We start from the raw sequence: 24,421 nt of genomic DNA, 5'->3' as shown, positions 1-24,421 counted from the left end.
GCTAAACAATGGATATATATAACGTTTAGAATTTTTTTAAATAAATTCATCCACATTTAAAATCTAGGAATTATACATCTGAGAACAGTAATACTTTACACACACATAAAGGTACCCATAAGCAATCATTTGGATGAAAAAACACAAATGTGAAAAAATAGCATTTTGGAAATAAACTTCATATAATCTGTTCCTTTCTCCTCTCTTTGCTTCCCTCCGATCCCCCTGTTTTTTACTTTTTGTCCTCCCTCTCTTCTTCTTTTATCATTCCACTTAGGTAAAAACCTTTTRTCTGTAACCACTCAGTTGATGATTGTTGATGCCTGATGGTAGTTCAACAGTTARAGTCGTAAGTACAATACAAATTAACGCCTGGAACATCTACCTGTAATCAGACAGTGATTGTGTCTTTCAGCCAAAGCCAAAGCCAACCTGCATGTTCTGGGATTTTACCATGAAAAGTAAGTTGGGGAAAAAAACTAATATTTTGCTTGTTGAAATATACACTAAGTGTACAAAACATTAAGAACACGTTCCTAATATTGAGTTGCACCCACTTTTGCCCTCAGAACAGCCTCAATTCGTTGGGGCATGGAAAGTGTCGAAAGCGTTCCACAGGGATGCTGGCCCATGGTGACTCCAATGCTTCCCACAGTTGTGTCAAGTTGGCTGGATGTCCTTTGGGTGGTGGACCATTCTTGATACACAAGGGAAACTGTTGAGTGTGAAAAACCCATCAGTGTTGCAGTTCTTGACACAAACCGGTGCGCATGGCACCTACTACCATAACTCATTGAAAGGCAATTAAATATTTCGTCTTGCCCATTCACCCTCTGAATGGCACACATACACAATCCATATCTCAATTGTCTCAAGGCTTAAAAATCCTTCATTAACCTTTTCCTCCCCTTCATCTACACTGATTCAAGTGGATTTAACAAGTGACATCAGTAAGAGATCATAGCTTTCACCTAGATTCACCTGGTCAGTCTATGTCATGGAAAGAGCACAATGTTTTGTACACTCAGAGTATGTCAATCTCAATTTAAGTTAAAGCCTTACAATTGTAGAATATACCAGAGAGTTTGTCTTTGTCTCCACAAGATGGTTCAGGTGGCTGGAACAGTAAAGGCTGCAGGGTTAGTCCCATGTCCAATGGAAACAAGACTATCTGCCTCTGTGACCATCTCACTCACTTTGGCATCCTAATGGTAAGACTTGTGTTCACATTAAACCAGTTGGAGACTCTTTCCCCTTATAATTGTGACTCTCTGATTCATTTAAACCAGCAGTTTGTCCTTGTATAGTATGAATCTTACAGTATAACTTGGAAGTATAGCTTGTAAGTCGAACTTGACTTGCTTGTTTGGTGAATACTTTTATTTTCTGTATTCTCTGTGAAGGATATCTCTGGATCTGCTGAACATATTGATGAGAAAAACACCAAGATTCTTACCTTCATCACCTACATCGGATGTGGCATATCGGCCATCTTCTCTGCTGTAACGCTTCTAACTTATATTGCCTTTGAGTGAGTATATTGCCATTTTGGACAACTCCAACATGTGACCAGGAAATACTCCTATAACTAGTCTTATGAATTCTTCCTGTCTACGTCAGGTGGACTATTGATCCTTGTCATTGGCCATGATATTATAAGAAAGACAACCAGAACTGTAGTAGTCAGACAGTGTTATTCAGTGTCTGCCCTCTCTACAGGAAGTTGCGTCGTGACTACCCTTCCAAGATCCTGATGAACCTGAGCACGTCACTGCTCTTCCTCAACATGTTGTTCCTATTGGATGGCTGGCTGGCCTCCTTTGAAATGGAGGGCCTGTGTGTGGCTGTGGCTGTCTTCCTCCACTTCTTCCTGCTCACATCCTTCACCTGGATGGGCCTCGAGTCCATCCACATGTACATCGCCCTGGTCAAAGTTTTCAACACCTACATCCGGAGATACATTCTCAAGTTCTGCATCGTCGGCTGGGGTAAGTGGCACTAAAGTTGGATAAACTAATTACTATGCAGTATGCTGGCTATGTCATAGACCAAATTCCTATTAAAATGCAAATGCATGGTATGCATTATTCTCGCTATACACTGAATTTCAAACATAGTTTGTACCTAGGGTTGCAAAACTACCGGTAATTTGCCAAAGTTACCAGAACTGTCTCAAATGTTTTTAATTAACATGTAATCTATGGCAATCCATGGTAACTTTGGTAATGTATTATTGAAAATAGCTTAATTAATGAAAAAAGCATCTAATCAACAATGAGTCATTCCACCTCAAAAAGCACATTAAAGAGGATTTCAATACCCACCATCTCAGATTGTTCTGAAACGGTTTCTATAGTTAGAAACAGATAAGATTATAATTCCTGAAACATTGTTTTGTTGAAAGACAATTGAACCCAGATTGGTCGTTTCAATTTATAGGATTCATCTAATATTCAATAAATGTAGTACCCAATATCCAAAATGGACCAAACCTCTTTTTAACAATAAGTAAGATGTGAGGAATCCAAATAAATGGTCAAAAGCCATCCACGAACCCCCAAATGCCACATCCCTCACCAAGCCCACCCCAAATGCCACATCTCACACCAAGCCCACCCCAAATGCCACATCCCTCACCAAGCCCACCCCAAATGCCACATCCCACACCAAGCCCACCCCAAATACCACATCCCAACCACCGCCAAGCCCACCCAAATAACATCCCACCAAGCCACCCCAAATCCCACATCCCACACCAAGCCCACCCCAAATGACATTCCCACACCAAGCCCACCCCAAATACATCCACCTCCACCAAGCCACCCCAAATACCACATCCCACACCAAGCCCACCCCAAATACCACATCCCACCAAGCCCACCCCAAATACCACATCCCACCCAAGCCCACCCCAAATACCACACCCACCAAGCCCACCAAATACCCACATCCACACCAGAATACCACATCCCACACCAAGCCACCCCAAATACCACATCCCCCCCAGCCCACCCAAATACCACATCCCACACCAAGCCCACCCCAAATACCCATCCCACAACCACATCCACCCAAACCAAAAAATACACATCCACACCAACCACATCCCACACAAATACACATCCCACACCACACACCCACCAAATACCACATCCCACACCAAATACACATCCCACACCAAATACCACATCCCACACCAAATACCACATCCCACACAAAATACCCACATCCACACCAAATACACATCCCACACCAAACTACCACATCCACATCCACAACACCCATCCCACACCAAATACCACACTCCCACACCACATCCCACACCAAATACTACATCCACACCAATACCACATCCACACAATACCACATCCCACACCAAATACCACATCCCACACCAAATTCACATCCCACACCAATACACATCCCACACCAAATACCACATCACATCCCACACCAACATCCCACACCAAATACCACATCCCACCACCAACATCCCACACCAAATACCACATCCCACACCAAATACCCACATCCACACCAAATACCACATCCACACCAAATACCACATCCCCACACCAAATACCACATCCCACACCAAATACCACATCCCACACCAAATACACACCCACCAAATACACATCCACATCCCATACACCCCACACAAGCCCACCAAGCCCACCACAATGGCCAGTTTACTTTTTTCACAACTGCCACCAATTTGGTGCCAAAATATTTACAACAAAGACATATTGACATTATAAAATAAGAAAAAATAATAAAGATAAAATATAAAGGATATTTCATTCTGAAACCCTCATATTAACACACCAATGTATTCACTTAGTTGATGGTTTAATATCTAGAATAATGTTTTACAGCTTTGTCATTCAATTTGTTTTATTTTCAAATAATCTTATTTATATTAATTTAAACAAGATGTCCAGAGATAATTACAGAAACCTGTTATAATCTGAAGTACCCTAAAAGGCCGCTATATGTCATGTGATACAATAAAAAAATTACAATTGAAGTTACCAAAATTCTGGTAGTTTACTGGTGAACTTTGAAAGTTACCAGTAATATACCCTCTCTTTGCAACCCTACATATACCTGAATGTTCAAAATATATAATTTCCTATCATGTCTTCACTTCCAGGTCTGCCTGCTGCGATAGTTGCTACAGTGGTAGCTATTGACAAAAACTCCTATGGGAAAATGGAGTATGGAAAGGGGGAGACTGGACAAGGCTCTTCTGAATTGTAAGTCCTGCATCAAGTTCAAGAGATAGCAAGAGAAAATATGACATTCTGTATGTAGATCAAATCAAATCAAATCAAATCAAATTTTATTAGTCACATACACATGGTTAGCAGATGTTAATGCGAGTGTAGCGAAATGCTTGTGCTTCTAGTTCCGACAATGCAGTAATAACCAACAAGTAATCTAACCTAACAAATCTCCAACACTACTACCTTACACACACACACACAAGTGTAAAGGGATAAAGAATATGTACATAAATATTATATGAATGAGTGGTGGTACAGACGGCATGGCATGCAGTAGATGGTATAGGTACGGTAATACATACATTGAGATGATACTGTAGGGTATGTAAACATAAAGTGGCATAGTTTAAAGTGGCTAGTGGTACATGTATTACTAAAGATGGCAAGATGCAGTGATGATATAGAGTACAGTATATACATATGAGATGGGTAAGTAGGATGTAAACATTATATAAAGTGGCATTGTTTAAAGTGGCTAGTGTACATTTTACATAATTTCCATCAATTCCCATTTTTTAAAGTGGCTGGAGTTGAGTCAGTATGTTGGCAGCGGCCGCTAAATGTTAGTGGTGGCTGTTTAACAGTCTGATGGCCTTGAGATAGAAGCTGTTTTCAGTCTCTCGGTCCCTGCTTTGATGCACCTGTACTGACCTCGCCTTCTGGATGATAGCGGGGTGAACAGGCAGTGGCTTGGGTGGTTGTTGTCCTTGATGATCTTTATGGCCTTCCTGTGACATCGGGTGGTGTAGGTGTCTGGAGGGCAGGTAGTTTGCCCCTGGTGATGCGTTCTGCAGACCTCACTACCTCTGGAGAGCCTTACGGTTGTGGCGGAGCAGTTGCCGTACCAGGCGGTGATACAGCCCGACAGGATGCTCTCGATTGGCATCTGTAGAAGTTTGTGAGTGCTTTTGGTGACAAGCCGGATTTCTTCAGCCTCCTGAGGTTGAAGAGGCACTGCTGCCTGCGCCTTCTTACAACGCTGTCTGTGTGGGTGACCAATTCAGTTTGTCCGTGATGTGTACACCCGAGGAACTTAAAACTTTCCACCTTCTCCACTACTGACCCGTCGATGTGGATAGGGGGTGCTCCCTCTGCTGTTTCCTGAAGTCCACAATCATCTCCTTTGTTTTGTTGACGTTGAGTGTGAGGTTATTTTCCTGACACCACACTCCGAGGGCCTCACCTCCTCCCTGTAGGCCGTCTGTCGTTGTTGGTAATCAAGCCTACCACTGGTGTCATCCGCAAACTTGATGATTGAGTTGGAGGCGTGCATGGCCACGCAGTCGTGGGTGAACAGGGAGTACAGGAGAGGGCTCAGAACGCACCCTTGTGGGGCCCCAGTGTTGAGGATCAGCGGGGTGGAGATTGTTGTTACCTACCCTCACCACCTGGGGGCGGCCCGTCAGGAAGTCCAGGACCCAGTTGCACAGGGCGGGGTCGAGACCAGGGTCTCGAGCTTGATGACCGAGTTGGAGGGTACTATGTGTTAAATGCTGAGCTGTAATCGATGAACACAGCATTCTCACATGGGTATTCCTCTTGTCCAGATGGGTTAGGGCAGTGTGCAGTGTGTTGCGATTGCGTCGTCTGTGGACCTATTGGGTCGGTAAGCAAATTGGAGTGGGTCTAGGGTGTCCGGTAGGGTGGAGGATATATGGTCCTTGACTAGTCTCTCAAAGCACTTCATGATGACGGAAGTGAGTGCTACGGGGCGGTAGTCGTTTAGCTCAGTTACCTTAGCTTTCTTGGGAACAGGAACAATGGTGGCCCTCTTGAAGCATGTGGGAACAGCAGACTGGGATAAGGATTGATTGAATATGTCCGTAAACACACCAGCCAGCTGGTCTGCGCATGCTCTGAGGACGCGGCTGGGAATGCCGTCTGGGCCTGCAGCCTTGCGAGGGTTAACACGTTTAAATGTTTTACTCACCTCGGCTGCAGTGAAGGAGAGCCCGCAGGTTTTGGTAGGGGCCGTGTCAGTGGCACTGTATTGTCCTCAAAGCGGGCAAAAAAGTTGTTTAGCCTGTCTGGGAGCAAGACATCCTGGTCCGCGATGGGCGCTGTTTTCTTTTTGTAATCCGTGATTGACTGTAGACCCTGCCACATACCTCTTGTGTCTGAGCTGTTGAATTGCGACTGCGATTTTGTCTCTGTACTGGGACTTAGCCTGTTTGATTGCCTTGCGGAGAGAATAGCTACACTGTTTGTATTCGGTCATGCTTCCGGTCACCTTGCCCTGGTTAAAAGCAGTGTTCGCGCTTTCAGTTTCACGCGAATGCTGCCGTCAATCCACGGTTTCTGGTTTGGAAGTTTTATCGTTGCTGTGGTACGACATCGTCAATGCACTTCCTAATGAAACTCGCTCACCGAATCAGCATATTCGTCAATATTGTTGTTGAATGCGCGATGCGGAACATATTCCAATCCGCGTGATCGAAGCAGTCTTGAAGCGTGGATTCAGATTGGTCGGACCAGCGTTGAACAGACCTGAGCGCGGGAGCTTGTTGTTTGAGTTTCTGTTTGTAGGCTGGAATCAACAAAATGGAGTCGTGGTCAGCTTTTCCGAAAGGGGGGCGGGGGAGGGCCTTATATGCGTCGCGGAAATTAGTATAACAATGTTATTGTTATAGATGGAGTCTTAGACTTGTGTAATCCAAGTTTATGTCTTCCCATATGTCAGTTATAGGACCAGGACTATGTACTATAGTGCATAATGTATGTAATATATGTGATATTGGCCCAGCCTTCCAGCTAAAACATGTAAGTTAACCAACGGCAACCAATTTTACTAATGTCTCCTCTCTTGGCCCCTTCCTCCTCCCCTCTTCCTTCTCCTCTCCTCCTAGCTGTTGGATCCGGAGCCAGGTGGTGTTCTATGTGACGTGTGTGGGCTACTTCTCTGTCATCTTCCTCCTGAACGTCGCCATGTTYATCGTGGTTATGATCCAGATCTGCGGTCGTAACGGGAAGCGCAGCAACCGCACGCTGCGTGAGGAGGTGCTGAGGAACCTGAGGAGCGTCATCAGTCTCACCTTCCTCCTGGGCATGACCTGGGGCTTCGCCTTCTTCGCCTGGGGACCCGTCAACCTGGCCTTCATGTACCTCTTCTCCATCTTCAACTCACTGCAAGGTACAGGGCCACCCTATGGTGCGCTGTGCACCTTAAAGGAAAATACACAGTAGTATTGGTTACTAATATGTGAATCGAAGGTGTATTTTGTTTATTTTTAAACTCTTGTACGAAACAGGTCTCAAATGTATTATATGTTAAGACCAAAGGGAGGTTGGTGGCACCTTAATTGGGGAGGACGGGCTTGTGGTAATGCCTGGAGCGGAATAGGTGAAATGGTATCGAATTCATAATGCCATTCCATTAGCTCCATTCCAGACATTATTACGAGCTGTCCTCCCCTCAGCAGCCTCCTGTGGTTAACAATAATAAGTCATCTACTCATTGTCATGTCATATACTATTTGTTCCACCAGAGGTCTCATTGGTACAACATCTGGCAACTGAAGACGAACCAAACTTGCTCTCTTTTATTTGTTCTCTCTGTCATCTTCCTTGTTATTAAACAGCCTTTTCCTCCATTGTTCTTTTCTGGCTAACAGGTTTATTCATCTTCATATTCCACTGTGCACTGAAAGAGAATGTCCAGAAACAGTGGAGGAGATACTTGTGCTGTGGCAGATTCCGCCTGGCAGACAACTCAGGTAAAGATCTAACAMGAAACAGACAACAAAGAGACTTCTCCCTCTCAGGAAAAATATCTGGCCTGATATTCAGAACACTACTATCATAACAGGTTTTAGGATGAGAGGGGTGAAGTTGCTGTACTTGTACATTGCTAATAAAAGTCCTATGTGATTGTGATAAAGATTATAAGCTAAAAATCTTGTTGAAATATTTTCAGTTGACATTTTACATTGCATCTTGTCTAATGTTAATAGAATTGCTATTAAAGTGAAAGTCACTGGAATATAAACGAGTACATATCTGCACAGGAGTCCAGTAAAAGTGCCCTGTGGACTCACAGTAACAAAGAAAAATTAAATTAAAGTATAATTAAAGTATACAACCCGAGAGGTCTTAGCTTTATACGCAGTCAAATATGATACACAGAAACTCCATAAAACCCTGAAGTATCAAAGATCACTTCACTGTTCATTTTGCCTGAATAAGTATGTGTGAAATGTTTCTGTTGCGTGGCAGACTGGAGCAAGACGGCCACTAACAACACCAAGAAGGTCAGCTCAGACACGGTGGGGAAGTCCCTGTCCTCCAGCTCTTTTGGCTCCAGTACAGCAAACTGGACTTCCAAGGCCAAAGCAACTCTAAACCCCTTTGCAAAGCGCAACAGTAATGCAGGTAAGACACTATGGGAGGGTCTAATATTGAGCTACACACAGCGGTTTGTTTACTTTCAGTTGGTCTGTTTCATTGAACCACATTTTGTTCATACCAAAGTTTACTTCTTGTAGTTATGAAAAGAAGGATACTTTACATTACTTTTTCTCCCCTTCATTTTTATTCACAAAAAAATATACAGTACCAGTCAAAAGTTTGGACACGCCTACTCATTTTATTTATTTATTTATTTTGACCATTTTACCATTTTCATTGTAGAATAATAGTGAAGAGCCAAGAATGTGCAAAGCTGTCATCAAGATAAAGGGTGTCCTACTTTGAATCTCAAATATAAAATATATTTTGATTTGTTTAACACTTTTTTGGTTACTACATGATTCCATATTTGTTATTTCATAGTTTTGATGTCTTCACTATTATTTTGCAATGTAGAAAATAGTAAAATAAAGAAAAACCCTTGAATGAGTAGGTGTGTCCAAACTTTTGACTGGTACTCTATGTCTACAAGGACTGTGTGAAACATTTATTTTCTTGCTTTTAGTGTACAATAGTTATTACTGGGCTACATGGTGGCTGATCTCCTGTATGTATTTATGTTTGTGGTGTGTAGATGTAGCCCACCAATAGCACGAAGGAAAACCTCCTGAGGTAAACTGAACTGCATCAAAGCTAGCCTGACTCCATGCTTCCTCACAGTGTGATGTGATGTTGTGTTATTGGCCTTTCGCCTTTTGAACATGAAGGCCTGGATTCAACCTAACAGCTGGCGGTTGCACTTTTCCTTAACACTGGTGTGTCTCACAGAACAATAACAAATTTTACCGTTTAAAACAGAAATATTGTGTTGACATTAACACAAAAATTGGCATGTGTGCATTTAGTTTCGATGCCAAATGCTTCCTTTGATAGTTAGATTGAATCCAGACTGAATGGTGACATGAAGACCCTGTATGACAAAGACCTCTATTCTGCCATTGTTCTCTCTAAAGTCATTGAAAAACATTTCGAGATTTGCAGCAAAGATAATATGCTATAACAACTTAATAACATTCATGTTTAACTTGGTTTAAACATGGACATGAAGTAATATAAATACAGTTGTAGTAATATCATCTGACCAATAAGAGAGTTTGGCAGATGAGCTGCTTTGCCTTCTTCTCAGTGGTTCTGGATGTCACTCTCACTCACTCATACCACACTAATTCCGCTCCCCTAGGATGCCTCTGTTTTCTGCTAGCAGCAATGATACCACAGTTAAACACACAGCTTGCATTTCAGCATTCAACTGTCACATGGAAAACTGTAGACGTGTGTGTGTGTGTGTGTGCATCCCTGACCCACGGAATGGAATGAAGATCACCGTCACGCACTGTACAACCAAATGCACAATTCAAGCATGATGTTTGTGCCTTATTACATGTGTATACACAGACCTTGTGATAATAAGATGATTAATGACCTAATTTATCTTCGTTTCACGGAGATCTCAGGTAATGTGAAAGATAATTTGTCAAGAGAAAATCATTGTGCATCCGTGTCAGGCGTGCAGTGCAGTGCACTATCCTATTGCTTCCAGATGTGTGCCTTGGTGAGATAATCTGCAATTTACCCTGTGATGTTGTCATATTGGACTGATCCAACGATTAATGGCATCCCCCAGCTAATGGACTAATCTAGTCTGACAGAGCCTATAAAGCAGTGGGTGAGAAACGAAGGGGTGAGAATCGTGCGTGAAGCTGCCAACGAGGTGTCCTCCAATACCTTACTTGACATAGCAGCTCAGGGACTTAGCAGAATAAACTTTGTTTTATTGTGGACACACTTTAAGGAGTAATAGGATGGGTTCAGTGTACACACTTTAAGGATGACCTTACATTACCTCATCAAGAACACATGTGCAATGTGAGGACTAATGAGTGTATGAGATAAGTTGATAACTGGTTTGGTGAAATAACAGTTTTGTAGGATCAAAGTGAGGATGCCATTTCATGAATAACCAGTGATTAATATGTGATCGTGATTATAGCTGTTTATCTCTCAAACTGAAAATAGACATACATATCGTGTCAGGAGTGAGGAGGCAGCCAGCGCTTCTGTTACTAAAGATGCCAAAGGCTTTGCATAGCCTGTGTTCTGTGCTTAATTGACCCACTCAAGTCATTCTATTCAAAACTGCAATGGATGTTTTAGCCCTGACATTATCAAATGTCAAAGACCAACCCAATGTATTATCACTTGGCAAACAAAACAAGAACAAGACAAAAACAGATGAAAACGGTTCAAACATGTCGGAAAGATACACAGATATGTGTAGTTGTCCGTTGTGTGTGGTTGAATTTCAAGATTGTTGGAATGTGCATGCATGTATAGGATTGAATTCTACAAGAATGCAGAGATGCATGAGAATTGTTGCTCAGAAAATATTGGGACTCCATTTAAACAATAACTAGACATAAACCTAAACTTTAAACATTTTCTAAGCTAAAGAAACATGCTGTGTTACAGGAAAACACAGGCAAATCAACTTTGCAAAGCCTATGCATTAGAATTGTTTAAAATGAGTGCCACATATTCAACCTACAATCATATATACACAATCATTGTATATAGATTTAGGGCCCAATTCAATCAGATCCGCTTTGGCCAACATCCGCATAACTGATGTTTTGATGGTGTCGGAGGTGGAACTGCATTAGAGCTGTCAAATCCACAAGCGGCTCCAGGCATTATACCTAAAGGGGACATTTCCATTGGCTGCACAGAGTTGCATTAAGAGAAATCTCATGCAGCCTTGTTTACAAGTTCGAACACTGAAATGTGAAATGTAATCTACACCTTGATTAAGGCTGATAGAAATCCTTATAAATTAGTTTAATGATTTTTCAATTTGAGACAAATTATTTCTATATAGCATACACTTTCTTGTTCTGAACTTCTACCGCGAGTGAGCGGGTGTGGCTTTGTGACAATGATCGCAAGAGCAGCTGCTCACCGATTTGACAGCTCCAACACAGTTCCACCTCCGACACAGCCAAAACATCTGCTAATCGGGTGTCTGCTATCGCCGGTCAACGCTTGATCTGATTGAATCTAGGTCTAAGATCTACTTTGTGTATGTGTCCAGTGATGTGGTTTTCACTTGCTTATTTTTCAATTGTCTTTTGCCATTAGTTTTGTGTCATTGTGAGTTTAAGGAAAGAAAATAATGAAATGTACTGTGCACTATTGTTAAAGAGCACAAAGATCAGTGTGTTGTTTCTGAACCTTGACATTATCTCTCCTCACCTTTGGACAGGTAAAGGTTACTCCAACCAGACCAATCCTAAAAGTCTCTCCTTGGATGGTGAGGCCTCCTCTTCCTCCTCCTCCATCATCCCAGTGCACCAAGTCATTGACAAGGTCAAAGGTTACTGCTCGGCGCGCTCTGACAACTTCTACAAGAACATCATCATGTCGGACAGCTTCAGCCACAGCACCAAGTTCTAGCCCACCCAGCACTTCTCTTCMTCCTCCTGCTTTTTCTGCTAGCCCCTAACCAGTGGTGATCTCCCCAGTCCACAGTGTCACCCCAGGGTTGTAGCTTCCAGAGCAACAGGGCTGTATTGTTTTTACTGTACAATATTTGACTTAATCAGCTGGTCCAGTCAGTGAGATGTACTGAAAAGGGAAGTGAGGAAATGCATAGTTCTGTAGAAAAGGGAAGGGCTAAGCGGAGAATGGAGTTTGGGATTTACATACTGTGACATTAATCTTTAACTGGCTATGTGTTGTGTAAATATTTATGGCATATCTAATACGCCCCCTATAATTGATTCTCAGTTGGTGTTGCACATGCCTTGGGTTTTCAGTAGGGTCACCTCTCCTGTACAGAAATATCAACAATCTTAACTGTTCTGTTCTCATTCTGCAATCTGTAGAAATCCAGTATGAGCAACAGGGAAGCAAAATCCTCCAATCTGGACCAAATATTCAGGCTTAGGCCTATATTTCAAACCCAAAGACTACCAAACATGAGGGAGTTTTTAAAAGCTGTAGCGTTGTCAATGTGTGCTCAAAAGGAACAGGTTGAGGTGTAGTTCTGGTTTTAGTCATCTATTTGTGAATCCTGTGTGTGTTTATTTGCTGGAAAGAAATGTTATGTTCCTTTACAGTGCCTCGCATGAGGAGGTTTTGCATAAAGTACTTTATCTTGGTCAGCCTACCAACATCATCATCAAGACTATGTTATATTTGTCATGTATATATTTTTTAAACCTTCAGATGCTCTACTACTGAATAACACATGCAGAAATGGATGTCTGGTATTGGTCCATTCACTACTACTTCATTTTGGTCACTTCGATTTAGGACAACCTCTGTGGGTGATCTATGTTTAAAGTGTCATTTAGTCTGACTCTTCTATGGATAGAGGTTACCAGAGCCATGTATTCACAATAAATATATGTCTGTAGAGGTTACTAAACCCGCAGCCATTAAACTTACATTTGGTAAGATAGTTTCATAAACATTCCACATTGAATTATTCCACAATACAGCAACTCACAACAGACTGTAATGATTGAAAAGGGACGACAAACACTGGCATTATTTGTTCATCCACGTTCATGCCAACATTTTAAAATGGCAACATGTTAATCTGCTCTTCAGTGTTGCTTTAGTTCACTTAATATGGTAGTCGTATTGTCCCACCAATAGGGGAACTGAATATATTGCATTGTGTTAAATGTTGCTGTGTGAGCTATTGTTGTTTGTGTTTGTGAGCTATTGTTGTTTGTGTTTGTGAGCTATTGTTGTTTGTGTTTGTGAGCTAWTGTTGTTTGTGTTTGTGAAGCGATGGAACAATGTTGTTTAAAAGTGTCTTTATATTTATTTCTATAGAGCTTTTTGCATTTGTTGTTCCTCTTGAATCCCCAATGCCAGTTGATCAGGACTATGCCCCTGGATAGATAGATAGATATACTGTTTTTGGAAAGATGTAACTTGGTGGGTTAACAAAGCATCGCTCTTGACCTGGGCAGGCGAATAGGGCCAGTTATATTTTGGAAGCAGTCAGTGTTCTCAACTGTTCTTTTCCAGCATCAGGAAAATATTTGGAGCATCAATGAGAAATTCCCTCAGGGGCCAAATTTCAAGAGGTAATGTGGTGTTGAACAGATTTGGGGTCTTCATTTCAAGAACGTGTGGGAAGGGATTACAGTGGTTTGAGACCGTAAGATGGAGTTCTCATCTTTACAATGAATTGGAAAATGACTGCTGGCATCATCTTTATACATATTTGAATAAGATATTCCAAAATACACATTTCCCAATATTCAAAAAAGTAGTTATCAACCTTTATCAAGTAATGTTATTTGTTATAGGCTATTATTTAGAGATGCACATTGTTCTATCAATGCAGAGAGAATCCAGACATCATTTTCTCTGATTCATTTGTACATTTCCCTAATAATTAAATCATGTTTCCAGGACAAAGAGCTAGGAAATTACGATGGTTAGATCCAAACCAATATTCTACTTAAGATGTATCACTGATTTAATATGGATGGTCTGGGTCTATTTGACAACATTCTCCAAACCCTGTTTATTCGTTTTTCCACAACTTTTGTCAATAATATATTTTCTTGAAGCTGTCTCTGTATGTCTCAACACCATTGATGAATTGTGTTTCACCAATAAAGGGAATTAAAAGAACTGAAATGTACAAAGGTGACTCTAGCTAATTGTTTTAATGATAACCCTAATATTTGTCATATACGGTCATATACAGTGCCTTGCAAAAGTATTCATCCCCCTTGGCGTTTTTCCTATTTTGTTGCATTACAACCTGTAATTTAAATCGATTTTTCTTTGGATTTTATGGAATGGACATACACAAAATAGTCCAAATTGGTGAAGTGAAATGGAAGTTTTTTTTATTATTTTTTTATTCAAAAACTGAAAAGTGGTGCGGGCATATGTATTCAGCCCCTTTGCTATGAAGCCCCTAAATAAGATCTGGTGCCACCAATTACCTTCAGAAGTCACATAATTAGTTAAATAGAGTCCACCTGTGTGCAATCTAAGTGTCACATGATCTCAGTATATATACACCTGTTCTGAAAGGCCCCAGACTCTGTAACACCACTATGCAAGGGGCACTACCAAGCAAGCGGCACTATGAAGACCAAGGAGCTCTCCAAACAGGTCAGGGACAAAGTTGTGGAGAAGTACAGATCAGGGTTGGGTATAAAAAAAATATCAGAAACTTTGAACATCCCAAGGAGCACCATTAAATCCATTATAAAAAAAAATTGAAAGAATATGGCACCACAACAAACCTGCCAAGAGAGGGCCGCCCACCAAAACCAGGCAAGGAGGGCATTAAATCAGAGAGGCAACAAAGAGACCAAAGATAACCCTGAAGTAGCTGCAAAGCTTCACAGCGGAAATTGGAGTATCTGTCCATAGGACCACTTGAAGCCATACACTCCACATGGGTGGGCTTTATGGAAGAGTGGCCAGAAAAAAGCCATTGCTTAAAGAAAAAAATATGCAAAYATGTTTGGTGTTCACCAAAAGGGAGACTCCCCAAACATATGGAAGAAGGTACTAATCAGATTAGACWAAAATTTAGCTTTTTGGCCATCAAGGAAAACGCTATGTCTGGCACAAACCCAACACCTTTGATCACCCCGAGAACACCATGTTTTTAATGGGCAGGGACTGGGAAACTGGTCAGAATTGAAGGAATGATGGATGGCACTAAATACGGGGAAATTATTGAGGGAAACCTGTTTCAGTCTTCCAGAGATTTGAGACTGGGACGGAGGTTCACCTTCCAGGAGGACAATGACCCTAAGCATACTGCTAAAGCAACACTTGAGTGGTTTAAGGGGAAACATTTTAATGTCTTGGAATGGCCTAGTCAAAGCCCAGACTTCAATCCAATTGAGCATCTGTGGTATGACTTAAAGATTGCTGTATACCAGCAGAAAACCATCCAACTTGAAGGAGCTGGAGCAGTTTTGCCTTGAAGAATGGGCAAAAATCCCAGTGGCTAGATGTGCCAGGCTTATAGAGACATATCCCAAGAGACTTGCAGCTGTAATTGCTGCAAAAGGTGGCTCTAAAAAGTACTGACTTTGGGGGGGGTGAATAGTTATGCATGCTCAAGTTTTCAGTTTTTTTGTCTTCTTTCTTGTTTGTTTCACAATAAAAATATTTTGCATCTTCAAAGCGGTAGGCTTGTTGTGTAATTCAAATGATACAAACCCCCCAAAAATCCATTTTAATTCCAGGTTGTAAGGCAACAAAATAGGAAAAATGCCAAGGGGGGTGAATACTTTCGCAAGCCACTGTACATAGGTACCAGTTTAACTTGATGCAAAACATAACAACTACGAAAATGTAATTTATTTTGTCCTTTTTTGTCTTTTTTTATTCAATCCTTTCTCCCTTTACTCTTACTGTCTGCTCTTCTCTGCACAATCAACAAGTCTTTACAATGTGGTTTACTCAGAAGATCCAATATGTGGTTTGGTGCATACAGTGAGGTCCAAAGGTATTTGGACAGTGATACATTTTTTGTTGTTTTGGCTCTGTACTCCAGCACTTTGGATTTTAAATGATACAATGACTGACGTTAAAGTGCAGAGTGACAGCTTTATTTTGAGGGTATTTTCATCCATATCAGGTGAACCATTTAGAAATTACAGCACTTTTTGTACATAGTCCCCCCATTTTAGGGAACCAAAAGTATTTGGACAAATTCACTTATGTGTGTATTCTAAATGAAGGTTTAGATATTAGTAACATACACTACTAAACTTTCATACATGTACATAAGTATGGGTGGCCTATAGCTCTCCAGTTATCTGCCTGTTGTCCTGACTTGTTTTACAGTAGCCTACCTGAGACTGGAGGGTGGCTCACGGAGAACAAACAACAATGACAAAAGGCAGTCAACATTGTCGGGTTTTAAAATAGGTACCTAGAGCTGTGGAAACATTTAGCCTTCCCCATTAATCTCAACCATAATTTTGCTCCTGTTTGATGCCAGGGCTCCTTGGCACAGACACTTTAATTGGCCTGCAGCAGCCCTGCCTACTCTTCCCCCTCCTCTCCTCCACAATGTGGAGACAGGGTTCACTCACAACAATTATCTGGAATGAATTCATTCCCCGACAACTTCAACTGGCTGTGTGGGAGTATGACGGTGTCTGTTCTTCCCCAGACATGGCACTGATGTGGTAGGTGCAGTCAGAGTCAACAAAGTATCAGCAGCCAAAAAACATCATGGAAGAAAGGAACTCAGAGAAATGGAAGGGTAATTACACAACCAGATGATTGGGCCATTTAGAAACTCAGACTGGCTAGACAGACAACGTTACTGGTTACACTGATCTGCAGGTCACATGTGCTACTCACCAAGGTTACTACAATTGTATGTACCGGTTGTAACATTCTATACATACACTCCAAAATGTATTTATTTGGACAGTGAAGGTTAAATTTTAATTTGGCTCTATACTCAAGCATTTTAGATTTGAGATCAAATGTTTTATATGAGGCAACAGTACAGAATGTCACCTTTTATTTGAGGGTATTTTCATACATATCTGATTTACCATTTAGAAATTAATGCACTTTATGTATTTAGTCCCCCCAGTTGAAGACTCTGACTTAGGAAATGTACGCCTTTCTTACGTAAGCCTTTCCTATGCACCTCTCAGTTGGTATTCAGACTTACCTTATGAAGGTGCATAACAGGCTTTGTAGGCGTGGTTCCAAAGCGCATGCTGAATACTTTTAATTTAACTGCTGAAAACTTTCCCACTTGATTGCCAACAGATTTTCTTGTGTAGTTTTCATTCAAATAGGGGTTTCAGTACATTTATATTAAGCCAACCCTTTATTAAATATGGTGTATCTCATGCTTAAGTTCTAGGTCAGAATAGGCATAGAGAGAAAAGTGAATAGAACTCGGGTTCAAATCGGCCCCTTACAGTGTATTCAATTTAGTCAAAAGTTGTATTTGGTCCCATATTCCTAGCACGCAATGACTACATCAAGCTTGTGACTCTTGTGGATGCTACTGTACCATGATTATGGATAATTCTGAATGAATTGTGACTAATAATGAGTGAGAACGTTACTGAGGCATAAATATCATACCCCCCCCAAAAATGCTAACCTCCCCTGTTATTGGAAATGGTGAAAGGTTAGCATGTCTTGGGGGCATGATCTTTGTGCATCTGTTTCATCATTATTCACGATTTATTATCCGTAATCATGTTAGCATCCACAATAATGTAAAAGTGTTCAGAAACATATTATTTTCTTATTTACAATAAAAGTGACTCCAAAATGACACAATACATTATTTACCATGAATTTCTATTGGGCGCAACATAATCCGAAACACAACCAAAACAAACTGCAAATGTGATTTGTTTCAGGAAACTAGGCATATAATGCGCGTCACTACTTCACAGGAGAGACATTTGAACTTAATTTTTTTTAAATAAAAATGCCCCCCAAAAATAAAAAATTGGCAGAAATGCCTTCTGCAACATGTGTACTTTCATATGACTTAAAGCAAATCAATCAAATGTTATTGGTCACATACACATTTTTAGCAGATGTTATTGCGGGTGTAGCGAAATGATTGTGTTCCTCGCTCCAACAGTGCAGTAGTATCTAACAATTCACAACAATACACACAAAACTAAAAGTAAAAGAATGGAATTAAGAAATATATAAATACTAGGACGAGCAATGTCGGAGTGGCATTGACTAAAATACAGTAGAATAGAATACAGTATATACAAGTGGCCAGTGATTCCATGTCTATGTATATAGGGCAGCAAGGTTGAATAACCGGCGGGTAGCCGGCTAGTGATGGCTATTTCACAGTATGATGGCCTTGAGATAGAAGCTGTTTTTCAGTCTCTCGGTCACAGCTTTGATGCACTTGTACTTACCTTGCCTTCTGGATGATAGCGGGGTGAACAGGCAGTGGCTGTGGTGGTTGATGTCCTTGATGGTCTTTTTGGCCTTCCTGTGACATCGGGTGCTGTAGGTATCCTGGAGGGCAGACAAGCAGACCGCACCACCCTCTGGAGAGCCCTGCGGTTACAAGCGGTGCAGTTTCCATACCAGGCAGTGATACAGCCGACAGGATGCTCTCAATTGTGCATCTGTAAAAGTTTGTGAGGGTCTTAGGGTCCAAGACAAATTTCTTCAGCCTCCTGCAAACTTGATGATTAAGTTGGAGGCGTGCGTGGCCACGCAGTCATCGGTGAACAGGGAGTACAGGAGGGGGCTGAGCACGCACCCTTGTGGGGACCCTGTGATGAGGATCAGCGAAGTGGAGGTGTTGTTTCCTACCTTCACCACCTGGGGCCGGCCCGTCAGGAAGTGGAAGAATCGTGTCAGGATTAAGCTGTCCCACTTTTTGCATTTCCGTCTTCTGTAACCTCTTTCGACCTCTATCCAGCATAGTATTATCCCAACACAAGATGCATTTCTGAAATCCTCAAGATGATAATATAACAACAAAGTGTGAATTGAATTGTCATTGGGATACAATTAGGACTATATTAATGGTGACCCAGTTTATTACCCTGCTGTCCCAGTTCACTAAATGCAAACTGAAAATATGATTTTGGCTAAGTATAGACAAATGGGTGTGTAATGCCTCCTGTGAATATRATATAAACATTTGATATTTTTGTGTGATTAGGCAACAACTTGGGCATTTCATAAATGTATCATGTGTGGGGTTCATTTGTTGGATAGATGTCAAAAGATGTTCGAGAAGACAGAAAGGCAAAAAGTGTCACATTTTTTCTGAATTCACCCTACTGCTTCCTGTTAGTAAGGGCTATATAAATGGCATTAATTGTCATTAAATGTTCCTGTGGTCGAGGAGACTGCATTCACAGTCAACGCTGTATACTGTACGTAGGCTCAAACGGAAATGACCATGACAATTTAACATGGATCGTCTGCGATACTTTGGCAATACGGATGGAATCCAGCCCTTAATGCCAGCTCTGTGTTGGTGTTGTAAAATCACAATAAGAAAGGAATAATTTCCAGACAGTAAAATATAATTATCAGCTTAGCTGTCTCAAGAGAGGACGTCACCGTAGTTCCTAAGGGTGAGCGATTGCTGTCTGGCTGCAGTACTGTGCAACATGATCATAAGGACTTGACATTTGGGCAGTGGAGTATATTCATAGATTTGAAGGGAAGCCAGGCTTCCCCAAAAAATTGACAAGAAAAATATATAAAAATATACAAAATAATTTAGCTTTTGTCTCTGTGTTTCATAAATGTCCTTCAATTCGCAAGAAGCTGAATATACAGTTGAAGTCGGAAGTTTACATACACATTAGCCAAATACATTTAAACTCAGTTTTTCACAACTCCTGACATTTAATCCTAGTAAAAATCCCCTGTCTCAGGTCAGTTAGGATCATCAATGTATTTTAAGAATGTGAAATGTCAGAATAATAGTAGAGAGAATGATTTATTTCAGCTTTTATTTCTTTCATCACATTCCCAGTGGGTCAGAAGTTTCCCCTGCCTGAGCAATGTGGGTCAACTTTTATTGATGCGTCCAAGCTGAATCTGGTTGTGAAGTCAGATGTTAGTGCTCCACCTTTCTTTAGGGGTGATGGCTCAGATAAGTACTCTGTCCTGGAGTGGGAGGAGCTAATGGGAGTCTACCTAGAGAAGAGGTTACACTGGGTCTGAGCATGTTGGGGAGGTGATGTCTAGGCTCATGGGGAGGGCACGGGATGTGACCAAAGTCTGGATGCGTAACAACCCTGTTGTCACAGATGTTAAGGCAGTGTTCAGTGTTCTCAAGCAACACTTTGGGGATACTGTCTGCTCAGGTATACCATTAGCTGATTTCTACTCAGTCAAACCATATGCTAATGAGGGTCCACTAGATTTCTGGATTAGGCTTAACAAAGCTGCAGAGGCAGCTGAACAGTACCTTGTAAGTGAGGGTAGAACCTTGCCCAATCAGTGCTCAGAGTTGGCAGTCATGTTTGTACGCAACTGTCCTGATAAAGAGTTGGCCCAAGTGTTCAAATGCAAACCCCTTCGTGACTGGACAGCCAGTGAGGTACAGGATGGTTTGGATGAACTGAACTGTTAAGGGAGCGTAAAGCATGTAGAACACAACTTTCACAGCAGGTGGCTGCTGTCTTTGACTCCCCCCAGGAGGAAGTGGATCCTGTGAGCAGACCTAATGTGTCATCTTTTTCTCGATGTGGCCGTGAACAAGAACAGGCCCCATCTGTATCTGAGGGTGGGACATTAGAGAAAGTTTTGAGTGTGTTAGAGAAGGCTCTTGTCAGCAATACTCAGTCTGTGAACAGAGAGCCCAGTAAACAGTTCCCCAAACGTCAGCGTGAGTGCGCTGTCTGTGGAAGCACTAATCACTGGACCAAAGCTCACTGTCAGATGCACCAGCTGTGTTTCAAGTGCTTCTCTCCAGGCCACATGAGTTTTGACTGTAGTGAGACTGGGCAGCGACAGAGCCCTGGATGTGGACAGACTGGCAGGTCTCAGGAAAACTAGAAAGCCTCCATTCTGAGGAGGGCAATGTGGGGCAGTATAATTTTTCCTCCACTGATGATGATATCCAATCTGTTTATTCTTATTTTTGTGAGTCAGTACCCAAGAACAACACAGTCATTTTTCAGAACACAATGAGAATTACTCAGAATGACAGTTTGTTTTACACCACCGTGCTAGTACAGGATAAAGTTGAGCTGAAGGGGATGTTAGATAGTGGGTCCATGGCTACTACTCTGCGCGCAGATATTGTACCTCGGGTGAGGGAGGCAGGAGTGGTAGAGGGAAACTTTCTAGCTCCTTCAGACATCATCCTGGTGGGTTGTGGTGGGACGCAAACTAGTCCAGTGGGCATGTGTGACTTAAAAATACAGCTTTATGGCTTCGGTTATGTAGTCCCAGTGCTTATTGTAGATGGGCAGGTTGATGAACTCATTGTGGGCACTAACGTGTTGAAGTCTCTGATTAGACAGTTCAAATCAAATGACAGCTACTGGCGGGTGGTGGGTACGCCAGGTCCTTCTGGCCAGTGTGATGACAGCCAGTTCCTGCATCTCCTATCAAATCTGGAGAGATGGAGAGGMRACTCCATCCCAGATRAAGTGGGCACCATTAAGTTGAAGAGAGCWGTAACRCTCCAAMCCATGAGTGAGCATCTGGTGTGGGGMCGCCTACCCCCAAAGACAAAACTCTCTGTGGGCAGTACTGTTGGTGTCGAGCCCAGCACGTCTCGTTGTGTGAATCRACACATATTAGTAGGGAGAGTAGTTAYGCCTCTGTGGGGGGATGGATGGCTCCCTGTGAAGATTGTGAATCCAACAACTTCGCYAGTTACCCTGAGACGAAATGCTAAAGTGGCGGATGTGTACCYTTGCATTGCATTGGRGGATTTTGATGATGTCAARCAGCAAGCAGCTTACCAGAAYGTGGCAAAAGYACAATGTGACAGCTCACATGGCAGYCTKACAGCTAAGAGTTCAGTTGGTGGCAGTGTAGTTAAYGGCAACAGTACACTGAGCAATCTTGAACTTCAAGGCCTGTCTGTTGAGGAGTGTCCAGTTTCACAGTTCTGGAAAGACAAACTTGTCGGTTTAATTGAGAAGTATGACACAGTGTTCTCTAGACATAGCCTGGATTGTGGAGAGGCAAAAGAGTTCTGCCATCGCATACGGCTGRCTGATGACCGCCCATTTMGATTACCTTATCGTAGGCTTTCTCTAACTCATTACCAAAAACTCAGGGAAACACTGGATGATATGGAGGAAAAGAAAATCGTCAGAAAATCCAGCAGCGAGTATGCCTCACCATTGGTGCTGGTATGGAAAAAGAATGGGGACTTGCGTGTATGTACTGACTTTAGGTGGTTAAATGCCCGCACAGTAAAGGATGCTCATCCCCTGCCTCATCAGGCTGATGTACTGGCTGCGCTGGGAGGTAATGCCTTCTTCAGCACAATGGACTTGACGTCAGGGTACTACAATGTGCCACTGCATGAAGAGGATAAGAAATACACTGCCTTTTCCTCCCCTTTAGGTCTGCACGAGTACAATCGTTTACCTTAAGGCCTTTGCAACAGCCCAGCTACTTTTATGAGAATGATGCTGACCATCTTTGGGGACCAAACTTTTCTAAGTCTCTTTTGCTATTTGGATGATCTGATGGTTTTTGCTAAGACGGGGGAAGAGAGTCTGCAGAGACTTGAGATGGTTTTTCAGCGGTTGCAGGAGCACAATCTTAAACTGTCTCCGTCTAAGTGCACGTTTTTTAGGAGGTTTGTTAAGTTTTTGGGCCACATCATTTCTCAGGAGGGCGTAGCCACTGACCCTGCTAATGTTCAAACCATTTTAAATGTGACTGAGAGTGAGATGATGGAAGCTGATGGTGTCACTGTCTCCTAGCAAAATCTGTTCATGCCTTGGTATGGTAGTATACTATCAACACTACATTGAGAATTGTTCCATGGTTGCTAGGCCATTGTTTCAGCTGACTACAGGTCAGAAGAAGCCTAGGAGAAGCAAGGGCAGAAAGAGGCCTGGTCCCTCTCGCAGGCTCACTGCTGTGGACTGGACTGCCGAATGTCAACTCGCTTTTGAAGCTTTGAAAGCAGCACTAGTTGACCAGGCACTGCTGGCTCATCCAGATTTTTTTTCTCAGCCATTTTTACTTTCTGTTGATGCATCTACTAGTGGTTTGGGAGCTGTACTATCCCAAGTGCAAGATGGGAAGGCCGTAGCCAGGCCAATAGCTTTTGCTAGTAAATCTCTTAATCATGCACAATCCAAGTATCCTGCTCACCGGCTAGAATTTCTAGCCATGAAATGGGTCATTCATGATAAATTCAAACATTGGCTGCGAGGGCATAAGTTTACTGTGTGGACCGACAACAATCCACTCAAATATATTCTTACAATGCCGAAACTTGATGCCTGCAAGCAGAGATGGGTTGCAAAGCTGGCACCCTTTGATTTTGATATCCAGTACATACCAGGGCCCAAGATTGTCGTTGCTGATGCTTTGAGCAGAGAGCCATTTGTCCGCTCCAAAGTTCTGCACCGACTGACAAGAATTCCATATGATGTCCTGCTGGAGGAAACCAGAAGTCTTCGAGTGGATGATGTACAAGACATGTTCCGCCTCTCCTGTGAGCAGCCCGAGGCAGGCTGTAGAACGTCTATGGCTCCTGGAAGTAAGTTGAGTAGAGCTGGAGACRATGTCAGTTGGTTGGATTCCTGTGAAGAGGTGTCTGCTGTCCTCCATGCTCACCAACGATGGGATGATGGTGCCACAGTGAGGGCAGTTTCACATGTGCAGCATCTTGAGAAGTTGATGTCTATGGGTCAGAGCCCTTTACCTGTCCTTACACACAAGGAGCTGTATGATAACCAGTCACTGGATCCTATCATCAGCAGAGTCATGTCCATTGTAGATAGAGAACGGCGCCCATCTAGGAGAGAGCGAGTCCTTGAAGCTAAAGAAACAGTTTATACTCTAAGACAGTGGGGAAAACTCACCATGCGGTTAGGGATTCTGTATCGTGTCTCAAAACACCCAGTGAGTAAGAAGAAAATATTCCAGTATGTCGTACCTGTGTCTTTGAGAGGCCTTGTGTTGAAGGGAGTTCATGATGATGCTGGTCATCAGGGTCAGCAGCGCACATTGTGGCTCACGAGACAGCGGTTTTACTGGGA

The 24,421-nt window shown here is 42.3% G+C and overlaps 1 protein-coding gene across 2 annotated transcripts; it reads left to right on the top strand.

The window, feature by feature from the left end:
• Positions 1-103: 103 nt before the first annotated feature.
• LOC112068152 (adhesion G-protein coupled receptor G6-like) lies at positions 104-14,348 on the top strand. Of its 2 annotated transcripts, XM_024135206.2 has the most exons (10): positions 104-461; positions 1,105-1,211; positions 1,404-1,531; positions 1,720-1,988; positions 4,157-4,259; positions 7,136-7,419; positions 7,901-8,002; positions 8,502-8,657; positions 9,268-9,305; positions 11,953-12,041. In XM_024135206.2, the coding sequence occupies exons 1-9, from the start codon at positions 437-439 to the stop codon at positions 9,282-9,284; spliced, it is 1,191 nt and encodes a 396-aa protein (XP_023990974.1). In that variant the 5' UTR covers positions 104-436; the 3' UTR covers positions 9,285-9,305; positions 11,953-12,041. The 2 variants fall into 2 exon arrangements, with proteins under 2 accessions (XP_023990974.1, XP_023990973.1); XM_024135205.2 differs by lacking the exon at positions 9,268-9,305 and having other exon boundaries at positions 110-461; positions 11,953-14,348.
• Positions 14,349-24,421: the final 10,073 nt, after the last annotated feature.

Source organism: Salvelinus sp. IW2-2015, unplaced genomic scaffold (genome assembly GCF_002910315.2).
Source record: "Salvelinus sp. IW2-2015 unplaced genomic scaffold, ASM291031v2 Un_scaffold86, whole genome shotgun sequence".
Classification (NCBI taxonomy): Eukaryota; Metazoa; Chordata; class Actinopteri; order Salmoniformes; family Salmonidae; genus Salvelinus; species Salvelinus sp. IW2-2015.
Note: the sequence above shows the minus strand (reverse complement) of the source record. Positions and strands in the feature narration are given on the sequence as shown.